At 38.7% G+C, this 23,132-nt stretch overlaps 2 protein-coding genes across 2 annotated transcripts; one reads left to right on the top strand and one right to left on the bottom strand.

The window, feature by feature from the left end:
- Positions 1-568: 568 nt before the first annotated feature.
- LOC142172803 (uncharacterized) lies at positions 569-3,567 on the top strand. Its single transcript, XM_075236491.1, has 3 exons — positions 569-679; positions 2,586-3,194; positions 3,319-3,567. Exons 1-3 carry the CDS (start codon positions 628-630, stop codon positions 3,366-3,368), a joined length of 711 nt encoding a protein of 236 aa, XP_075092592.1. The 5' UTR covers positions 569-627; the 3' UTR covers positions 3,369-3,567.
- A 1,425-nt stretch (positions 3,568-4,992) lies between these two features.
- LOC142172551 (uncharacterized) lies at positions 4,993-7,987 on the bottom strand. Its single transcript, XM_075236198.1, has 3 exons — positions 7,702-7,987; positions 7,397-7,544; positions 4,993-5,389 (listed from the first exon to the last, which is right to left on the bottom strand). The coding sequence occupies exons 1-3, from the start codon at positions 7,985-7,987 to the stop codon at positions 4,993-4,995; spliced, it is 831 nt and encodes a 276-aa protein (XP_075092299.1).
- Between the last annotated feature and the right edge of the window lie 15,145 nt (positions 7,988-23,132).

Genomic DNA, 23,132 nt, shown 5'->3' with positions numbered 1-23,132 from the left:
GGATATGACGAGGCTTCAGATTTTCGAGAACATGACACTGGATAGGGAGATGTGGAGGTCTAGTATTAGGTTTATAGGTTAGGAGGTAGTTTGAGTCTTTCCTTCTTTGTACCATTGCGAGACCAGTCTGGTAGGGTTTTTGTCTAAGATAGTTAGTGGCAATGTTGTGTCTTACTATTTCACTTTTTAGCACATGAACTATTTACTAGCTATCGCTTTTGCTTTGCCTCTTTCTTCTAAATTTTATGTTGTTCCTATTTTTCATATGATTTCTTTGCTGATACTAATATTGTCACTTTTAGTATACATGCCAAGTAAAAATGAACGAAGAGTATATAATTAGTAGTTAGGTTATGTAAAAATATAGAGCCTATAACTAGGGACTTATGTGAACTTTCCATAATTCTAATATAGTTTAATAGTAGATATTACTTGTAACTAACTTTATTTGCAAGCTTTAGGGTTCAGCGGCGTGTCCATTTTCCCACTAATGTACAATCAGCGCATTTTAGCGTCCCCGTGAAGTATATAACTGCTAGCTAGTCCTTCACCTTTTTGTTGACCTCTTAGAGCAAACAGTAGTATTCAGATTCCTTGGCCATTTATTTTTCAGAGGAAACACAAAAAATGTTGGGTCGTCCACTTCTTCCGATTCAAGGTCTTCCGCTTCCGAATCAAGGTGTTTCTTGCCTTTTCTTTGTATACTGCATTTCATGATAAAAAAAAAGTTGTTCTACACATAATACAATGTTTTTCTCATGTTTCTCTAAATCTTAGTTTAAACTCAGCATTTGCTCTCATGATACTTGTGTTTGTTTCTATATATATATATATATACCTTCTCTCATGCTCTTATTTCTTCTTCAAAGCATTTTTTTGAGTCTGCTTGCTTCAAGGTGTTAAAGGGGTTTTCTAAATGTTTTAATGGAGAAGTTTTAGTTTTCATTCTCCCTGTGCTGCTGCATTAAAGTTTTTCTTTTGCTGTATTTAAATATATTTTCTTTCACTTGTTTAGGTCCTGCAATGCAATACGGAGGGTTTGTTTAATTTATAAATTGAAAACTCACATTCCTTATGGTTGGGTGACTTTTCTAGGTCATGTTTAAGCTGTTCGATTTACTGAGCGCCATGCTCCCATATTTTAGTCTATAGATATATCTTTGTGTTGATAGGTCTTTTTGTAACATATTTCAACTGCTGCATTCATCTGATGTATCTTTGAATGTCTTGATATTTTGTTAAAATGGGTATGGTCATTTCCAGATTTATATGCATGTATTTGGGTGTAAAAGTATAAAATAAATCTCATTCTGTAAAATAAAAAAGTAAAAAACCAAGAGTTTCAATTAGAGAGGAGGAAATGTACAGCAGGTAGGCAAAAAAAGAAAAAGTATTACAGTGCTACCTATGTTTTGATTGAAAGTAAGAGATGAGTTCTGGTGAAAGTTGGTTCATAGGAACACTAAAAAGAGGAGAAAAATGTCTGTAGCAGGATTAAATGAAGTATCAAAAACTTTCAAACCTATAATGCGTCTTTGAGTCTGAACTCTGAATGCATGTCTTTTTCAGTATGTGAGTTGAACCAATATATTCAATTCCATCGAGAGATAATAAACTGAAATTTATGGATGATTTCTGTAAGTCAGTGCTTACTGTACGTATTGCCGTGAATGGAACATGTTTTCCAATATTTGAATTTGTTGTATCACCAGTGTGTGGCTTTTTGAAAAATTAAAATAGTACTTTCTAGTAGGATAAACCTATGAGTAAAAAGTTACATTTCATGGTATTAGGCATAAATATTTCATACTTATATCTTTTGAATTACATTAGAATTAATAATGTTTTTGGCTACCATGCAATAATGTTTCAGAATTATATTGTATCAAGCAGAGTAATTGAGTATGATTGCCTTTCTTTGTTATGTATTTATGCCCTGAGTTTGTGAGTGAAACTTGTATTGCCTTTGATAATTAATCACCTCCTTACATGAGCTGAGCTTGTTAATTGCCATCCATACACGTGGCAATGACTATATATTGGGCCCCTGCCTAACTATCAGATTTATGTAATTTGACATTAAGTAATTGAAACTAGGTACAAGTAAATGAAAAGCTAAATCCTACTACTAAGGAAGACATGTGTTAAGTGCTACTTATGTGCTTCAGTGGACACTTGTCCAAGACTTGAGCTCATGTAATCCCAAACTTTATATCATCTCTAACATTGTGTGCATGATCATCTTGAAATCTGACTATTTTCATTGTCGTTTCACTGTGCCAACATCAAGCTAAGTTGAGCTGAATATCTTATACTTGTTGCACTTGTACCACATCATCACACTTGAGGCCATTAATCATGTATTTCTCTTTTGAAAATGGAACCATGCAGTATTTTGAATATGGGATACATGTCTCCTTTCTTATTTATGGTTTGGCAGGATTAATTTATTATTTGTTAATCTCTCTTTTTTGGTAGTAGATGGTTTAAATTCTAATCCTTGTTTTGCTTATGAATTTTGTCTCATGATCTCATCTTCCTATGTTTTTATTCAATTCTCATTGATGCTGTTTAATTATGTGTAGTTGATGCTCCACCTCCACGTCCTCCTCTTAGGGCCCTGGCAGAAAATGTTACAGCTTTGATTCCTTTGGAAGAAGAAAGGACTAAACTTCAGTCGGATATAATGGAGCTAGAGAAACGAGCTAAAGACATTTTCAATGCATTCACTAATCAGATCAGCTTTGTTCTATTGTTCACTGGAGGGGGGCTAATCTTCAACCCGAAGCTTCCTTGTACAGCTATTGCTACATTCACAACACTGACACTTATTTCTTTCATTGTGGCGTTCCTTATGGCCTATAGGGTATTAAGGATCAAATTTAAGCGAAAGCATCCTGCTATGGATATTCTGGATGGAAGGAAGGAGGAGCTCGCAGTTAGAGCAAATGCCATTTGGACATCAGAGGATGCTCGGCAAACCGCACATAATCTGGGTCGTCTTAATGAGAGCACTGACCTCTTACACCCTCAAGAGTTGGCGGATTTGGTGAAAATGCGGGCAAAAGTGATAGTGGATTCTGCCGGTATAACTGAGTTGAAAAAGTATAACTGCCAATTGATATGGGCTATCTTAACATGTTTGGTGGTTCACGGGTCTGTGATCTATTTCACTGCCTACTACTCATATGGCTGTAAGTGAAGTTTTTATATACTTTGATGAATACTTTGAAGATCAGTGTAGATGTTTGTGAGATATTAAAGTTCCTTTTGAACTTGAATTGCATATGCTAACAATTTTCTCCTATTCCTTCACAGATGCTAAGGAAGGGTGTAAAGATCCTATGGTTGCTGTTCAGGCTATATAAAATGTGGATGGAAGGAGGCTAACGTTTGAACTTGAACAAGTGGCTTAGGCGACTGTGTAGCTAGTTTTAAGGCCCAGTTATTAAACTCTACTACTTATTACTTTCAAGACTGCACTTTATTTGAATGTTTATTAAGCTATCCGTTTGGCATATTTTATATGTCAGTCAACATACCTTGGATAGAATTTGTTTTGCTTAATCTGACGATCGAGATACTTTTGATATATCATTCTAATATGAGAATGCATTTTAAGTCTTCACTCTTTTGTATAATCCTTGTCTGTCTCCCACTCCCTTCAACCCCCTATGTCTCTTGCTCTGACTGACGACTTTCAGATTCTAATATTGCAAAGTTCAATACTTTTGATAGTTGTTTTATTTTCTTTTATTAGGTTCTATAGACATAAAAATTACATTACTTTTGTCTTTAAGGAGGCTAAAATGGAGTGAGGTAAAGGGATGTAGATAAATTCTAATCTTCTAGAATCGTTTCTTACTAGGGATAATTTTTAGACCTTCCGTGTAACTATTGCTCCATCACACTAGCTCTCTATTTTTAATTTTGTTATCTATTTATAATTAATGTTATTTAGATTAATTGAGTATTATCAATTGTAGTGGTATAGTTATTTATGTCATGTTGTTGATTAGTTAGTTGTTAGACTTGGGAAGTTATTAGTTGAGTTAGTTACAGGGGTATTTTTGTAATTAGCATTTTTACTCTTTTCTTCTCACGTGTATAAAACTTATCTCTAATGAATAGAAGGTGAATATCTTTTTCCCCAATTTCATTTTGTCTAGAAGCTTCTCTCATGAGAGCTCAAGTTCAAACTCTTTCAATGGAGGTCAATTCATCTGTTTGATCTCAATCTCGACAAATGTAAATAAAATAATTTTACTAATTTATTCTTATTAATATACTGTGTTTTTTAGTTGAATCTATAAATATCTTTCTAAAAATTCCTTTAGTAAACAAAATCCAAATTAATTGGCTTAAAAATAATCAAAAATAACAGAATGATATATAGATTGATATATAGAACTTCTTCTAATCTGGATATAACAAAACTTGTAAACGAGTTCACGTATTTGACACGGGTGCGTTGCTTTTCTTTTGTTTTTTTTTCATTTAAAAAGTACTTATTTACATTCTTGTTCCCTTTCCTTTTTATGGGTTTTCTGTAATTATGTCAATTTGTTTTCTTTCGGCTTTTTTCAGTTTGCATGTCTAAACTTAATTTGCTTCTTTATGGTTTTTTGATATTAATTTTTATTGGTAATAAACAGTGAAATTAATATTACCGTAACAAACAAAATGGTACTTAGAATATAAAGAGCCTCTAGAGTTCTTGACTACTTTCTAGGACGAGTGTCTCAAACTAGTAGATCTCTAGACAGACAACAAAAAACTAGTTACATAATTTCTGACTCAAAACCTGATATCTACGACTACATTGCTCTATTTGAATAATTCAACATGCCTTTTTTTCTATATATAATTTCTCATAGATTGGGAGTGTTGTATTACTTCAAAAATATTACAACACAAGGGTAAAGATTACCCTTTCAAAAATGGTAGCAAGGTGATAATAAAATCAGATTCACCTGCCACAAACAAAAAATCCTAGCTTACAAAAAAATTGGCCTTGTCATACTTAATTCTAATGCTTGGAATTTGGCTTTTGTCTAACTGAAATGGGCCTTTGGCTGCTTTTGGAAGCTGCTGCCCAGAAAAGAAGAAAGCTCCACTTTGAGCTTTTGACGCCATTTTTGCCAAGCTGTCCGCTAGTTGGTTAGCTTCTCTATAACAATGGACAATGTCTATATTAGACGTGCGCCTCAATTGTGCTATTTTTTCCGTGATCGTAGCCATTTTGTAGTTGCTCTCTGTCTTCCCCCTTAGCAAATCAGCGAGCATTAGGGAGTCCAACTCTAGAGTAAAATCTGTATAGCCATTCTCAATACACCAAGTAATGCTAAAATGTGCTGCATATGCCTCCACTATATTATGGTTCCTGCATCTATAAGGGACCGAGAACGCCATAATAATTTCACCATTGTCTTTTCTTAAAACACCTCCCAATCCAGCACTCCCATCTATCTTGTTGAAGCTTCCATCCGTGTTAAGCTTGGGTCTTCCCGATGATGGTTTTTGCTATTGCACTACTATGAGACTTCATTTGGGGTGTAAGATTAGAACTGTGTCGCATAGCCTGTTCCAAGGCATTTGAAGGTCACACTTTGGAAATGCTTTGTAGAGAGCAGCTTTCATATTCCAACTGATTTGTTGCTGCAATTTATAAAAGTTGAATTTTTTCTGTTCACCATATATGCAAGCACAATATTCTTTTCACATTACCCAACATATAATAATAGGGGTAATATTTAATACCCGTTTATGTACAATATTTACAGAACTAGTATTCCACCAATTATTTAAAATATTTCTAATAGGGTGGGGGTGATAGCTAATGCCAAGTTGAGAGCCAAACAGTTTCCAAGCATAACTGGCTGCATGTCCTTCTACAAAAATATGGTGCATATTTTCATAGTTATGGTTCTTACAACAGTTACACCTAGAAACAATTTGTCTCCTAAACCTAGAAATAACTTCATCGAAGAGGAGTTTTCCATTCCAGAGCCTCCAAACCAGAAACGACATGTTAAAAGGAATACTAGGATTCCATTACTTACCCAAGAAGTGTTGTTTAGGTCCAGAGTTTCTTACCAGATGCCAAGCTATCTTGTTGGAATATTTTCCATTCTCCGTAAGATCCCAAGAGACTTTATCTTCTTTGTCTTGGCTTCCAATATTAATGCTAAGGATATGATTGATCAGATGTTTAGGAAGAACAACATTCAGCTTATTAACATTCCACCTGCCTTCAATGATGAATTCATTGACCAAAATTTTATGACTCTTTCTAGTGTTATTAACTAGACCCGCAAGGTGACCTTTTAAGGTCCAATTATCCCATCAGAAGCTACTAGAACCGGAATTAATATGCCAAATCATGTATTTTCCAGCCGTGTTTCTTATCTTAAGGACTTGTCTCCAGGCATGAGAGTTACCAACAGCCATTGTTTCGAGACCAAGTGAGATCTTATACAATATTTACTCCTAACATATGTTGCTCAAAGTGATGATGTGGACCTAATCCTCCACCATCTCTTTATAGCCAACATATCATTGATATCTTCCCCCAAACATGAGATTGTTTGGACCCATTGGTCTTAGCAATGGGTTGTTCTAGGAGCTCCAATGTTACTTTTGTGTTCACTTAAAGTACCCCAAAAGAAATTAGCAAAATATTTTTAATTAATTTAAAAGTGGTTTTGGGGGGGGGGGAGGGAGGCATAAAAGATAACTTGTAAATAGGCAGCGATTGAAGGACACTTTTAATCAACACAGACTTATCACCATAAGACAAGAGGTTTCCCTTCCAATCATTGAGCCTTTTGACAATTTTACTAATTAAAGTGTCAAAATATTCAACCTTTTTCCTACCCCACGTAAAGTGGCAGCCAAGGTAAGTGAGAAGAAAGTTTTTATCCATAAAGCCAGAACACTTCCTAATTCTATTAATCCTGTTAGCAACAGTCTTAGGTGCAGTGATGAAAAAACTCTTGCTCTATTAAATAGTTGACCAGAGCTTTCCTCATAGTTACTAATTTGCTTCAAAACAAGTTTAATAAATATAGAGTTGCCGCTACAGAAAATAACAATATCATCCGCATAAGCTAAGTTATTGACTTTAGGGACCTTATCATGCATAAAGAAAGGAGTAAAGCCAGAGTGATTGTACAAGTTATTAAGGGATCTGGAAAGAACTTCATCAGCTATAATAAACAAGGAGGGGGAGAGGGGATCACCTTGTTTAAGGCCTTGAGATCAGGAGAAAAAACCATGCCTACACCTATTAATAATGATTGAATACCACACAATTGAAATCAAGTTATGAACCATGTTTGTCCAATGATTTGAGAACCCAAATTTTCTTAACACAGAGAGTACAAAGGGCCAAGACATTCTATCATAGGCTTTAGCCATATCTAACTTAATGACAACATTCCCACCCTTGTTCTTATCGGAAATTTTGTGAATAATTTCTTGAGCTACTAACACTTTTTCATAGATTAGCCTATCCTTCACAAAGCTACTTTGATTAGGAGAAACTAATTTATGCAATAAAAGGTTAATCCTTAAAGAGAGAATTTTTGAAATGATTTTGTTAGAGAAGTTAAACTAATTATCCTAAATCTGAAAAACTAGAAGGAGAGTCAATTTTGGGAATCAAAACTAAGCAAGTATGAGAGAAAAATTTAGTCATACCTTTTCCTTTGAAGACCTCTATCACAAAAGCAACAACATCTTTTATGATAATTTCCCAGCAGCTACGATAGAATTCTCTATTGTATCCATCTGGACCAGCAGTGCTATAAGCACTAAGGCTCATAACAGCATTTTTGATTTCCTCTTCATCAAGCATCTGGTTGAGATTAGCGTTATCCTGCTCCGTGATGCATTCCAAAATAGAAGGATTGAAATTTGGCTTAGGAAGATTGAATTGTGCCTTGAAGTGTCTAAATGCTGCTTTAGGAATTCTCTCATCCCTCATAATCCAATTACCCTTGTTATTTTTGATTCTGTTGACCTGTTGCTTCCTTCTATTTTTCCTGAGCTTGCAGTGAAAATACCTGATATTCCTGTCACCATATTCAAACCATTTTATTCTAGACTTCGGTTTAAGAAGGATTATTGAATGCTAAGCCATCTAATATATTCCTCATGTGCACTATTAACTTCTTCTATGCTCAATTCAGTATTATCCTCAATGTCTTTATCCTCTAGAAATTGTAGTTTATTTTCCAGTTGTTAATAGCATCATGAACATCCCTGATGTCTTCCCTGGACCATTGAGTTAACCTTTTACTGAGAGTCTTCAATTTAGTTTACAAGATCCACAAAGGATTACCCTTAACATTGACACTCCAACTATCCTCGACAATATTGAAAAAATCAGGCAGATTGGTCCAACAGTTGAGGAATCTGAAGTATCTTATACAATTGTGATTAGAAGATAAATTCTTCATGAGAAGAGGTCTATGATCAGATCCGGTTCTTGCCATATGCCTAATAGAGCATCTCTAGAATAGAATGTCCCACATGTCATTCACAAATACTCTATCCAATCTCTTCCAAATCCTCTTCCTTGGTCTCATGTTGTTGCACCAAGTGATTTTTGCCCCAGAGTAACCAATACTGTAACACCTCAATTGTCCATACAATTCTGAAAATCGGTGCTTTTATACATTTTATGAGGTTTACCCCCTAATTTTTCATTTGGATCAAGAATCATATTAAAATAACCCCTGATACATCAAGGATCATTCATGATAGCACTATCTTGTTGCAAAGAGGACCAAAGATGTCTTCTTTCTATAGAGTTGCACTTGGCATAAATCGCCGTAATGAGAATATCTTGATTGCAAATGGCCTTCTCCAACTTGATAGTAACATCTTGATCACTTTCTAAGAAGATCTGATTGTTGTTGAAAGAGTTCCAAAAACACCAAATTTGACTGTTACCATTTAAGTGGCAGTATTGAAATCCTAAAAATCTCCTGTAGCCGTCTACCTTCTCTTTCGAGATAAAAAGTTCAAATATAGCCACGAACTGAGTGTTGTTGATGTCAATAAGTTTTTTAAGCCTGTGAATGGCTTTTCTGGATCTCACTCCCCTTATGTTCCAGAAGATTGCACTAATCATAAGAATAATTTGGGGTGTTATCCTCTTTTTGTTTCCTCTTTTGTGAAGGATAGTTTCTGTTTCTTTGACTTTTGCTACTTTTTCGTGTTTCACTTCTCCCTCTTCTACTAGAATTTAGATTATCATCTCTCTGACATTTCGAGACCTCATCTATGTCTTCATTCTCAGTATCACTGCCCCTTTTGTAGTTCATATCGATTCTGTTGTTACTGCCTTCATTAACCTCTTGCTCCTATTCTTTGCCATCCAAGTCGACAACTAAGTTTATACCTGGTAAATTTCTTATTTCTGATGGAACAGTAGATGTGTTTGAGTCATAGTGATCATGTTTGTTATTCTTTTTTGCCTTGCCTTCTTCCTTCCTAATAGTCTCCTTATCTTGTGAAGATTGTTTACCCTCCTCTATTTGTATGTTAGTAGCCTTCTTCCTTTCTTGCCCTTCTATTGTACCAATTGCAGTGGAAGTATTCTGCTTCCCCTCATCCTGTACATCTAGAGCTTTTGGATTTTCATGAATCTGCATACTATCCCTAATTTCTGCTAAAGATTGATCATTTTGTTTGCTTGTCAATATAGAGACAATATTCTTCTTGCTATTGTTCTGGGCATGTTTGAACTTGACTTTTCTTTTCTTCTTTGGCATCTTTTTGGCTTTCTTATTTTAGTTTTCTTCTTCATATTTTTTTCCTCTTTGTTTTTAATGATCTTATTATCGTCCATCTTCCTGTTGCTTTTTTCCAATGTCGACACTGTGTGAGTCTACTTGAATTGTCTCCTCTCTGCCTTCACTGTTGTTTCCCTTCATTTTGTTCATAGATTGTGCATCCTCCAAATTTTTGGTAATCTTGTCACCTTCACTGTCCTCCTTCTCTTGAGCAGCCTTTTCCTTTTCTAAAGCCCTACAATTGACTATGTAGTGACCCAATTTCCGATAATATTTACAATACTTAGGTACATCTTCATATTCTAATTTTTGGGTATAACCTTTTAGTGGTGATTCGTCAAATTCCTGTCCCACAAATACACTCTATTGTAATGGCTTAAGCAAATCGACCTCCACTCTAATTTTTGCCATACTTGGCCTAGTTCTTCCCATTGTAGCACCATCTAGGACAAGTGGAGTACCAACAGAGCTCAAAAGCTGCTTAATATAATGCCAATCGTGCATATGAAATGGTAAGGTGGGCAGGAGAACCCAGGCTGGAGCGACTTGTAAGTCCTCCTCTAGCTTGAAGTCCGACGACCACTTTTGTAGCCATATTTGCATTTCATCTATTTCAAATTACCTTTCGGAGCCATACTGTTTTTCAGTCGTCTTCATTAAAGAGATCAATGAAGACATTATGATTATCAGTAGACCCCTATTCTTACCGTCCCTTTTAAGGGAATAATTTCCCTAAATCTTGATCTAATTCGATCAATTTAGGGGCGTGGTCTAAGAATCTACCCACAATAGTATACTTACAAGAATATGGCATTATGCCATAGTAGTCCTTAGCTTTGAAAATCACTACCGGCATGCCGTTGTGAGTCGTGTGTCTTGCAATAACTTTTTCTTTTTCTTGACGGTTTGAGCTTGGGTTGGGGATCTGAGAAGATGAAGACAGGGCGCTGATGGTGTTAGCATAGGAAAGCTTTTTTTTTTTGTTTTCTGACTTCTTTGGGAGCTATTTCGCCCGATGGGGGCGATAGAACCGCTGTACACGCCGGAGGGATGCCTCCCGACGGTTCCATCTTGTGGAGCGTGACCGATACATGTTAGAACAACGGAACTAAAGAGCCGTTGTAGAGAGAAACTTTTTAGAGAGAGGATATTTAGAGAGAGATTAGAACTTTTGCCAATCTATTCAACATGCCTAATCTTTCTCTAAAGTGGGGTGGACCGTGTTAGGCTCGTTTCTCAGATTAACTTTTCTCCGTAAGATTTCGTGCTTTATTTTATGATGGTTTATATTTTTATTGTGGGCAAAATACATTACCACCCTCCTAAACTTGACACGAATTATTAGTTACAGCCTTAAACTATTCGTGGTCTTAATTACCCCCTTCAATTTGGCTTTCTGAGCCATTACCACAGGATGCTGATGTGGCAAAAAAGTGTGGGTGCACTCGCCTGCTACATGGATTTTTCTGTATATGTGGAAATTTTTATAAAAAATAAAATATATTTTTACCTTTATAAGTATGTTACTTTTTTAGATAATTTTTTTGAATACAATTTATAATAAACTTGGATAGAACTACATTATTTATGCTAAATTTTTTTATTTGGCTAAAAATAATAAAGTTTTAGTTAATCTTATATTAAATTTGACCTGAAAATAAAGATTTATACAATTGTAATAAATATTCAAGGCATCTAAAAAGTTATAAAAATACATAGTTTGAAATTAATTATTCTGGCTACGATTTTTATATAGCTCTATATTATGGTGCTCTAAAAATATACTTTTTACAAATTTTACCTGGAAAAGAAAAAAATAAATAAATAATCATTGCATCAAATGAAGAAATAAAATGAGTGTACAGTTGCAAGAAATAACTTATTATTTCTAACATACTTATTGCTCTAAAAATGTATCCATAGAGTAATTTATTCATGGAAGAACACTTAATGTAAATAAAGTTCGTCTTGATTTCCAAAGCAAATAAAAAATTCATATATCGAAATTGTAACAAGACATTAAAAGACTTCTATTAACTAGAATTTCTTCTTTTATTGAGTTTGGTACTATGTTAAGACATTTATCATTTCAATAATTCATAAATTTGATTACTTTTCTAATTCAAACACATTTTTTTAAATATTATTTGCATGATTTCTATTCATGAATTTGGATTACACGCGCCCGTAGATTAGTCTATATTTATACTATATTAAAAGTACGAAGGGCCTTAGCGAAATGTTTCGCTCTTTTTACCCTTTTAGAATAAAGTTCACACTAGACAAAATAGTTATTTAATTATTTTTTGAATATTTATAGACTTTAAAATACACTACAAATCTTAATTATTAAATCTTTCCTTATAAAAACAGTTTTCTTGTTTGAAATTTGCACCACATAAAATTTTAGAAAATTTACCTTAAAACATTCGTTCCTTGTTTGAGATTTGAGGCTTTGAGCCGATGAGGCTTTGGGGTCTAATGTAAGAGTTGCAAATTCACATGCAATTGGTTACTATAAATTACCTGTTTCCATATTAATTATCAATAATAAACGGAATTTAGAAAAAAGAAAAGGATTTGCTCTTTCCTCAAATAGAGATGAAAAAAGAAATTAATTTTTTACAACATAACAACGTTTATCAATATGAAAAAGTACTATTTTATACAAATACATAGTTCCCTACTAGACATGTTTGTAATATTTAATACTTAAATAATATTTAAGAATTTATATTAGATAAAATTATAATTTAATTACGGAAAAGGTCTTAAAATTACCCTTGAACTATGAAAAATGAAGCAATTTTACCCTCCGTTAATAGTTGGGGTCAGATATGCCCCTACCGTTACCAAATGTGCTCAAATATACCTTTATTGACTAACGGACAACTATTAAGAAAGTAATTAATCTTTCATCGAATCAGTATTTGTCACATGTCCAAGCTTAAAATTAAACCAACCCCAAACATTATAAACCCTCTCTTTTCCTCCTCATCTTCTCACACCACCACTCCTCTGCCAGCAACCATCGCCGAAAATTTCCCCGGTGACCTCCCCATCTTTATCCTTTCCCTCCTAAACCCACAATTAAACTTTCATTAAAAATCAATAAACAAATAATGAGGTTTAAAGATCTTGAAATTCACATGAACATGAAGTTGCAGATTTAAGAAACAAAAGAATTCCACATTACAAGATGCAACATATGTGAGATAGGATATGAATATGAATATGCGAGTGACTCCAAAGCTAAAAGGATCCAAGCATATTTCTTCAGAGATTTCAATGACGATTTATTTGATATGTAATTTATGTGGGGACTTGTGATAATGGAGAAAGCTTTAACCGTGGGGGAAACTAACACGGGCAGAAGCAGCATAAGAAAAGCAATTGGCGTCTTGGATAGATAAGAAAGTCATTAGCTTTGTAGTAATTGAGAGCAAGAATGCTAATAACCCTATTTCAATATTCTTTGTAAGTAGATACACGAATTAGCTTGAGTCATGCTGGGCACTGTTGTAACGACCCGACCGGTCGTTTTAAGAATTAATGTTCCAATCCCCTATTAACTGCTTTCCCCGTGTTTGTTTTCGCCATTTTGATTTGCGGGGATGTTTGATTTTGAGTTTCAGAGTGTTTTGGGACACTTAGTCCCTAAAAGAGAGCTTAAGCTTTAGAATTTGGACCGTAGTCGGAGCAGTGTGAAGAAGGTCTCGGAATGGAATTCCGTCGGTTCCTTTAGCTCAGTTGGGTGATTTCGGGTTTAGGGGCGTATTCATATTGTATTTTGGAGATCCGTAGCTTATTTGGGCTTGAAATGCCGAAAGTTGAATTTTTGAAGTTTCCGGTTCGATAGTGAGATTTTGATATCGGGATTGGAATGGAATTCCGGAAGTTGGAGTATTTCCGTAGTGTTGAATGTGACTTGCTTGCAAAATTTCAGGTCATTCAGACGAGGTTTGATAGACTTTTTGATCGAAAGCGTAATTTGAGAGTTTTTGGAGTTCTTAGGCTTGAATCCGATGTTAAATTTGTATTTTGATGTTGTTTTGAGCGTTCCGACGATTGAGATAAGTTTGAATGATGTTTTAGGATTGGTTGGCATGTTTGGTTGAGGTCTCGGGGGCCTCGGGTCTGTTTCGGATGCTCAACGGGTCATTTTTGGCCTTAGAGAATTTGCAGAAAAATTACAGCAGGTCAGTTCTGGTTTCCTTCTTCATGTTCGCGAGTGAGGTCTCGTGTTCGCGAAGAGTAGTTGGGGCTGGTGGAGGTTTAATGCTTCGCGTTCGCGAAGGTGTTCCCGCGTTCGCGAAGCTGGGAGGTCTTATACCTACGCGTTCGCGTAGGAGATGGAAGTTGGTCACCGCGTTCGCGACAGGGGCATCACGTTCGCGATCAAGGAAAGCTGGACCAAGTGGAGTTGTGCTTCGCGAACGCGAAGGTCCTTCCGCATTCGCGAAGAAGGATTTATCTGGGCAGAATATAAAATTTCAAAGTCGGGGGTTTAGCCATTTTTGTGAAAACTAGAGCTTGGGAGCTCGGATTTGAGCGAGGTTTTGAGGGATTTTCAGAGATATCGATTGGGTAATGATTCTTAACTCCTTTTTGCTTATAACCCATTAATTTAAACATGAATTCATCATCTAATTTCGGATTTGGGGTGAAAAATTGGGAAAATATTTGGAGAAAGTTCTTAGACCTAAATTTCGAGTTTTGATTGGGAATTTGACATTGGATTTGGATAATTTTGGTATGGTTAGACTCATGAAAGTATGAGGATTATGAAAATATAAATTTTACCCGATTCCGAGATATGGGCTCGAGGGCATTTTGGTTATTTTACCTAATTTCATGTAATAGCTTAGAATTTATTTGTAGAATCAGCTACTGAAGTTATATTTACATTATGCAATTGAATTGAATAGAATTGGGTCATTTGGAGTCGAGTAACCATGGCAAGAACGTGGTTTCAGGTTGATTTGAGCTGGTTCGAGGTAAGTGGCTTGCCTAACCTTGTGTGGGGGAACTCCCCTTAGGATTTGGTATTGTTGATATTTTAAATGCCTTGTACGTGAGGCGACGAGTGCGTACTTGTGCCTAATCTCGTGTTGCTTCCGTGTGTTTACTTTGGGACTACGGAATAGTATCCCAGGAGATCCCCCTGCCTGTTTACTTTGGGACTACTGATTTGTATTCCGGGAGATCCCCTGCACATATATTGACTTGGACTGTAGTGCGGGATACCGAGAGATCCCCAGCACGTAAATTGAGGATACTAAGAGATCATTAGGATACCGAGAGATCCCTATCATATATATTGAGGATATTAACAGATCCTCGGGATACCGAGAGATCCCCAACACACATATTGAGGATACTAAGAGATCCTCGAGATACTGAGAGATCCCCGGTTGTTACCTCTGTGATGAGCGGTATTCCTTTGGTGATTATTTTGTCTCTGTTATAGTTGTTATTATTCTTATTATCATGTGTTACTTGTTACTGTTAGCATTTAATTAAATTGTCGTATCTTATACTGTTTTACCTCGTTTTTCATCTAAACTCAGTAGGGCCCTGACTTTCCTCGTCACTACCCGACCGAGGTTAGGCTTGACACTTACTGAGTACCGTTGTGGTGTACTCATGCCCTTTCTGCGGATGTTTTTCATGTGCAGATCCAGGTACTTCCACTCAGTCTTATCACACTTGAGGCGAGGCGCTATTGTAGAGACTTCGAGGTATATCTGCCGTGTCCACAGACCGAAAAGTCCCTTTCTATTCTCAGTATTAGTATAACCCTTATATATTTTCCTTGTTGATAGACATTTTTGAAAATTAGAGCTTTTTATGTAATCTCTTAGCTTGTGATTCATGGGGTTCCGGATTTTGGGGGTGTTAGGTTGAGATTCTTGTACTGCTATATGCCTGGCGACATCTTAAACACTGTTTCATTTTGTTATGTCGGTTTTTAATTATTTTTCTTTCCACAATTGTTTCTTTTTCGCATTTGATAGGCTTACCTAGTCGTAGAGACTAGGTGCCATCACGATAGTTCACGAAGGGTGAACTGAGGTCGCGACAAATTGGTATCAGAGCTCTAAGTTCATAGGAGTCATGAATCATAAGCCGGTTTATTGGAGTCTCGCGGATCGGTACAGAGACATTTGTGCTTATCCACGAGAGGCTATGTAATTGTTAGGAAAATTCTACTTCATTTGATTTCCTTGTCGTGCAAGATTTTTGATATCACAATTCTAAACTTCTGTCTTCTATGCTCTCACAGATGGTAAGGACACATGCTACCAGAGATGATCAAGCACCCGCGCCCCCTACTGCAGTCATCAGAGGCCAGGGCCGGGGTAGAGGCCGAGGACACGCACGCATTGCAGCCAGAGCACCCACGCGAGTTGCCGCCGAGGAGCCACCAATAGTTCCAGCCAGAGCCCAGGCACCTAATACGCCTACTGCTACTACTACTCCAGCACTTCAGGAGACTCTTGCGTAGTTCATGAGCATGTTCACCACTCTAGTTCAGGCAGGGTTGCTTCCCCTTGCTGCAGCTATATCTCAGGATGGGAGAGGAGCACAGACTCCCGCTGTTCGCACTCCCGAGCAGCGAGTGCATATTGATCAAGTTCCAGAGATTATTCCTGTACAGCCCATAATTCCAGATCAACCCGAGGATAGGGCAGTGACTTCCGAGGATGAGCAGCAGAGGCTTGAGATGTTCAAGAAGTAGAAGCCTCCTGTATTCAGTGGTCTAGTATCGGATGATGCTCTGGGATTTCTAGATGAGTGCCACCATATTCTCCGTACCATGGGTATATCAGGATCGAGCGGGGTTTCCTTCAGTACTTTCTAGCTTCGAGGAGCCGCCTATGAGTGATGGTGTACTTATGAGTTAGACAATCTGGATGAGGCAACTTTCCTAACCTGGACTCAGTTTTAAGATATCTTCCTGAGAGAGTTTGTTACTTAGAGCCTCAGGGACACATGGCACGCAGAGTTTGAGCATTTGCACCAGGATGCTATGACTGTCTTAGAGTATGTTGTCCGTTACACTAGCTTGGCTAGACATGCACCAGCCTTGGTTTCTACGGTTCGCGAGAGGGTTCGCCGGTTTATTGAGGGGCTTATTCCCATCATCAGGTCTAGCATGGCTCGTGAGTTGGAGATGGATATTTCTTATCAGCAGGTGGTGAGCATTGCTAGGAGAGTGGAGGGTATGTGTGCTAGGGAAAAAGAGGAGAGAGAGGTCAAGAGGTTTTGAGAGTCGGGCCATTATTTTGGTGTTCGTGCCCCAACTACAGGTCGTCATGGTAGGGGTTATATGAGTCTCCCCATTCATTTAGCTCTTCCAGCAGCCAGTGGTATTCCAGCTGCTCCTAGGCCTCAGGAGCCTTATTATGCACCTCCAGTATCTAGTACACCTCCTGCGTGGGGTGCTTTTAGAGGTCAGTCCATCAGACCTGGCCCGAGCCAGTCACAGCCGCCACATCCTTCTAGAGATTGTTTTGAGTGTGGTGACACATTCCATGTGGTGAGGGATTGACCTATACTTGGGAGGAGTGCACCTCCATAGACTTCTCAGCCACAGCGTGCCTCGTAGAGTTCTCAGGCTATGGTTACAGCTCCAGTTGCTACCACCTGCTCAGCCAACTAGAGGTGGAGGTCAGGGAGGTAGAGGTCACCCTAGAGGGGGAGGCTAGGCCAGATATTATGCCCTTCCTGCCCGTACCGAGGCTGTCTCTTTCGATTCTGTCATCACAGGTATTGTCTTGGTTTGTCATAGGGATGCATCAGTTTTATTCAATCCAGGCTCCACCTATTCTTATGTGTCTTCTTATTTTGCCCCGTATTTGTGTGTACCTCAGGATTCTTTGAGTTCCCCTATTTATGTTTCTACTCCTATGGGAGATTCTCTTATTGTGGACCACGTTTATCGGTCGTGTGTGGTTGCTCTTAGTAGTTTTCAGACTAGAGCCGATTTGTTATTGCTCAACATGGTAGATTTTGATGTTATCTTGGGCATGGACTGGTTGTCACCCAATTATGCTATTCTTGATTGTCACACCAAAACCATGACACTGGCTATGCCAGGTATACCATGACTAGAGTAGAGGGGTACCTTAGATCATACTTCCAGTAGAGTTATTTCATTCCTTAAGGCTTAGCGTATGGTTAAGAAGGGGTGTGACACGTATCTAGCTTACGTGAGAGATTTCAGTATTGATACCCCTACAGTTGATTCAGTCCCAGTAGTACGAGATTCTTATAATGTGTTTCCACATAATCTTCTATGCATGCCGCCCGATAGAGCGATTGATTTTGTCATTGATTTGTTGCCGGGCACTCTGCCCATTTCGATTCCTCCGTATCGTATGGCTCCTCCTAAGTTGAAGGATTTGAAGGATCAATTATAGGAATTGCTTGATAAGGGTTTTATTCGGCCCAATGTATCACTTTGGGGTGATCCTGTCTTGTTTGTAAAGAAGAAGGATGGTTCTATGCGTATGTGCATTGATTATCGCCAGTTGAACAAAGTTACAGTGAAGAACCGTTATCCTTTGCCCCGTATTGATGATTTATTTGACAAGCTATAGGGTGCATGAGTGTTTTCTAAGATTGATTTGCATTCAGGTTACCATCAGTTGAAGATTCGGGGACCAGATATCCCGAAGACTGCTTTCAGAACTCGGTATGGTCATTACGAGTTCCTCGTTATGTTATTTGGGCTGACCAATGCCCCAACAACCTTTATGCATTTGATGCACAGTGTATTTTGGCCATATCTTGACTCGTTCATCATTGTCTATATTGATGATATTCTAGTATATTCCCGGAGTTGGGATGATCATGAGCAACACCTGAGGACCGTGCTTCAGACTTTGAGAGAGAAGAAGTTATATGCTAAGTTCTCGAAATGTGAGTTTTGGTTGGATTCCACGGCATTCTTGGGTCACTTGGTTTCTAGTGAGGGGATAAAGGTGGATCCAAAGAAAGTGGAAGCAGTGCAGAGTTGGCCCAGACCATCCTCAACTACAGAGATCCGTAGTTTTTTTTGGCTTGGCGGGTTATTACCGTTGATTTGTTGAGGGGTTTTCATCCATTGCAGCACCTATGACCAGGCTGACCCAGAAGGGTGCTCCATTCTAGTGGACGGAAGAGTGTGAGGCGAGCTTTCAAAAGCTCAAGACAGATTTGACTACAACCCCAGTTTTGATATTACCTACAGGTTCAGGGTCTTATATTGTCTATTGTGATGCCTCGAGGATTGGCCTTGGAGCGGTTTTGATGCAGGATGGTAGAATGATTGCCTACGCATCCAGACAGTTGAAGGTACATGAGAAGAATTATCTTGTCCATAATCTCAAGTTAGCTGCTATTGTTCACGCCTTGATTATCTGGCGTCATTATTTGTACGGTGTACCTTGTGAGATTTATACTGATCACCGGATTTTGCAGCATCTGTTCAAGAAGAAGGATCTTAATTTGCGCCAGAGGAGATGGCTAGAGCTGCGGACTATGATATCACTATTTTGTATAACCCGGGCAAGGCCAATGTGGTGGCCGATGCTTTGAGTTGCTGGGCAGAGAGTTTGGGGATTTTGGATTATTTACCAGCAACAGAGAGGCCTATGGCGATGGATGTTCAGGCCTTAGCCAGTCAGTTTATGAGGTTGGATCTTTCGGAGCCTAGTCGGGTCCTTGCTTGTGTGGTTTCTCAGTCTTCCTTGTTTGATCGTATCCGGGAGCGTCAATTTGATGACCCTCATTTGCTTGTCCTCAAGGACAAGATTCAGCACGGTGATGCCAGAAATGTGACTATTGGTGATGGTGGGGTATTTAGGATGCAGGTTCGGATTTGTATACCCAATGTTGATGGGCTTCAGGAGTTGATTTTAGAGGAGGCCCATAGTTCGCGGTATTCCATTCATCCGAGTGCCGCAAAGATGTACCAGGATTTGAGACAACACTATTGGTGGAGGCGGATGAAGAAAGATATGGTTGGGTTTGTAGCTCGGTGCCTCAATTGTCAGTAGGTAAAGTATGAGCACTAGAGATCGGGTGGGTTGCTTCAGCAGATAGAGATTCCGGAGTGGAAGTGGGAGTGGATCACCATGGACTTTGTAGTTGAGCTCCCACGGACTTTGAGAAAGTTTGATGCCATTTGGGTGATTGTGGATCAGCTGACCAAGTACGCGCACTTCATTCCTGTATGTACTGCTTATTCTTCGAAGCATTTGGAGGAGATTTATATCTGGGAGATTGTTCGTCTACACGGTATTCCAGTTTCCATCATTTCAGATAGAGTTACCCAGTTCACATCACGGTTCTGAAGGGCCGTACAACATGAGATTGGTACTCTGGTGGAGTTGAGTACATCATTTCACCCTCAGACGGACGGACAGTCCGAGCGCACTATTTAGATTCTTGAGGATATGCTCCGTGCATGTGCGATTGAGTTTGGAGGGTCTTGGGATTAGTTCTTGCCATTGGCAGAGTGTGCCTACAACAACAGCTATTAGTCCAGCATTTAGATGGCACCATATGAGGCTTTATATGGTAGGCGGTGTAGATCCCCGGTGGGTTGGTTTGAGCCGGGTGAGGCTAGATTATTGGGCACAGACTTGCTTCAAGATGCTTTGGAGATGGATAAGGTGATTCAGGATAAACTCCGTACAGCTCAGTCCAAACATAAGAGTTACGCAGACCGAAAGGTTCGTGATGTTTCCTATATGGTTGGAGAGCGGGTTCTGCTTCGGGTTTCGCCTATAAAGGGCGTTATGAGATTTGGGAAGAAAGAGAAGTTGAGTCCGAGGTTTATTGGTCCTTTTGAGATATTGAGGCGTGTTGGGGAGGTTGCTTATGAGCTTGCCTTATCTCCCATCTTGGCAGGAGTTCACCGATATTTCATATTTCGATACTCCGGAGGTATCACGGTGATCCGTCGCACGTGTTTGATTTCAGTTCAGTCCATTTGGACAAGGATCTATCTTATATTGAGGAGCCAGTGGCGATATTGGACAGGTAGGTTCGGAAGCTGAGGTCAAACAACATTGCATCAGTAAAGGATCAATGGCGGGGTCAGCCGGTCGAGGAGGCGACCTGGGAGACCAAGTAGGATATGCGCAGCCGTTACCCTCATCTTTTCACTACTTTAGGTGTGTATCTATGCTCGTTCGAGGATGAACTGATGTTTAAGTGTAGGAGGATGTAATGACCCGGCTGGTCATTTTAAGAATTAACGCTCCAATCCCTTATTAACTGCTTTTCCCGTGTTTGTTTCCGCTATTTTGATTCTCCGTGATTTTTGGTTTTGAGTTTCGGAGTGTTTTTGGACACTTAGTCCCTAAAAGAGAGCTTAAGCTTTAGAATTTGGACCATAGTCAGAGCAGTGTGAAGACGACCTTGGAATGGAATTCCATCGGTTTTGTTAGCTCTGTTGGGTGATTTCGGGCATAGGGGCGTATTCGGATTGTATTTTGGAGGTCCGTAGCTTATTTATGCTTGAAATGCCGAAAGTTGAATTTTTGAAGTTTCCGGGTCGATAGTGAGATTTTGATATCGGGGTCAGAATGGGATTCCGAAAGTTGGAGTAGCTCCGTAGTGTTGAATGTGACGTGCTTGCAAAATTTCAGGTCATTCGGACGAGGTTTGATATACTTTTTGATCGAAAGCGTAATTTGAGAGTTTTTGGAGTTCTTAGGCTTGAATCCGATGTTAAATTGGTATTTTGATATTGTTTTGAGCGTTCCGAAGATTGGGACAAGTTTGAAGGATGTTTGAGTATTGATTGGCATGTTTGGTTGAGGTCCCGGGGGCCTCGGGTATGTTTCAGATGCTCAAAGGGTCATTTTTGGACCAAGAGAATTTGCAGAAAAATTGTAGCAGGCCAGTTCTGGTTTCCTTCTTCGCGTTCGCGAGTGGGGTCTCGCGTTCGCGAAGAGTAGCTGGGGCTAGTGGAGGTTTAATGCTTCGCGTTCGCGAAGGTGTTCCCGCGTTTCGAAGCTGGGAGGTCTTATACCTAGGCGTTCGCGAAGATGGTCCCGCGTTCGCGTAGGAGATGGAAGTTGGTCACCGCGTTCGCGACAAGGGCATCATGTTCGCGATGAAGGAAAGCTGGACCAAGCGGAGTTGTGCTTCGCGAATGCGAGGGTCCTCTCGCGTTCGCGAAGAAGGATTTATCTGGGCAGAATATAAAATTTCAAGGTCGAGGGTTTAGCCATTTTTGTGAAAACTAGAGCTTGGGAACTCGGATTTGAGCGAGGTTATGAGGGATTTTCAGAGATGTCGATTGGGTAATGATTCTTAACTCCTTTTTGCTTATAACCCATTAATCTAAACATGAATTCATTATCTAATTTCAGATTTGGGGTGAGAAATTGGGGAAATATTTGGAGAAAGTTCTTAGACCTAAATTTCTAGTTTTGATTGGGAATTTGACATTGGATTTGGATAATTTTGGCATGGTTAGACTCGTGAGAGTATGAGGATTATGAAAATATAAATTTTACTTGATTCCGAGACGTGGGACCGGGGGCATTTTGGTTATTTGGCCTAATTTTGCGTATTGGCTTAGAAATTATTTGTGGAATCAGTTACTTGAAGTTATATTTACATTATGCAATTGAGTTGAATAGATTTGGGCCATTTGGAGTCGAGTACTCGTGGAAAGAACGTGGTTTCAGGTTGATTTTGAGCCGGTTCGAGGTAAGTGGCTTGCCTAACCTTGTGTGGGGAACTCCACTTAGGATATGGTATTGTTGATATTTGAAATGCCTTGTACGTGAGGTGACGAGTGCGTACTTGTGCTAATTGTTGAAAAATACTGTTTTCATTAAATAACTTTAATTGTATTTCCTTTTCCTGCTTATACTACTTGCAATTTAAGCATGTTGTTAGCCTAGGGAAGCATGTCTAATTGATTTAATTGCTTTATTTGCTCAAACTGCCTTATTTGGATTATATGCAACATGCTAGGTTAGAAATACCTGTTTTACTTTGGTACAAATTTGAATTGAATTGAGTATTCTTTGTATTGCTGCTGTGTGTTTACTTTGGGACTACGGGACGGTATCCCGGGAGATCCCCCTGCCTGTTTACTTTGGGACTACGGATTTGTATTTTGGGAGATCCCCGGTACATATATTGACTTGGACTGTAGTGCGGGATACCGAGAGATCCCCAACACATATATTGAGGATACTAAGAGATCCTTGGGATACCGAGAGATCCCCAGCATATATATTGAGGATACTAAGAGATCCTCGGGATACCGAGAGATCCCCAGCATATATATTGAGGATACTAAGAGATCCTCGA

Source organism: Nicotiana tabacum, chromosome 18, assembly GCF_000715075.1.
Source record: "Nicotiana tabacum cultivar K326 chromosome 18, ASM71507v2, whole genome shotgun sequence".
NCBI lineage: Eukaryota > Viridiplantae > Streptophyta > Magnoliopsida > Solanales > Solanaceae > Nicotiana > Nicotiana tabacum.
The sequence above is the reverse complement of the archived record's forward strand: the minus strand, read 5'-3'. Positions and strand labels throughout refer to the sequence as shown.

Coding starts and splice junctions, on each gene's coding strand:
- LOC142172803 (XM_075236491.1), top strand. CDS start 628: ATGTTGGGTCGTCCACTTCTTCCGATTCAAGGTCTTCCGCTTCCGAAT. Junction 680..2,585: donor TCTTCCGCTTCCGAATCAAG/GTGTTTCTTGCC, acceptor AATTATGTGTAG/TTGATGCTCCACCTCCACGT. Junction 3,195..3,318: donor TGCCTACTACTCATATGGCT/GTAAGTGAAGTT, acceptor ATTCCTTCACAG/ATGCTAAGGAAGGGTGTAAA.
- LOC142172551 (XM_075236198.1), bottom strand. CDS start 7,987: ATGAGGGATGAGAGAATTCCTAAAGCAGCATTTAGACACTTCAAGGCA. Junction 7,545..7,701: donor AGAGGTCTTCAAAGGAAAAG/GTATGACTAAAT, acceptor TGCATAAATTAG/TTTCTCCTAATCAAAGTAGC. Junction 5,390..7,396: donor GCTAAAGCCTATGATAGAAT/GTCTTGGCCCTT, acceptor GGTCCCTTATAG/ATGCAGGAACCATAATATAG.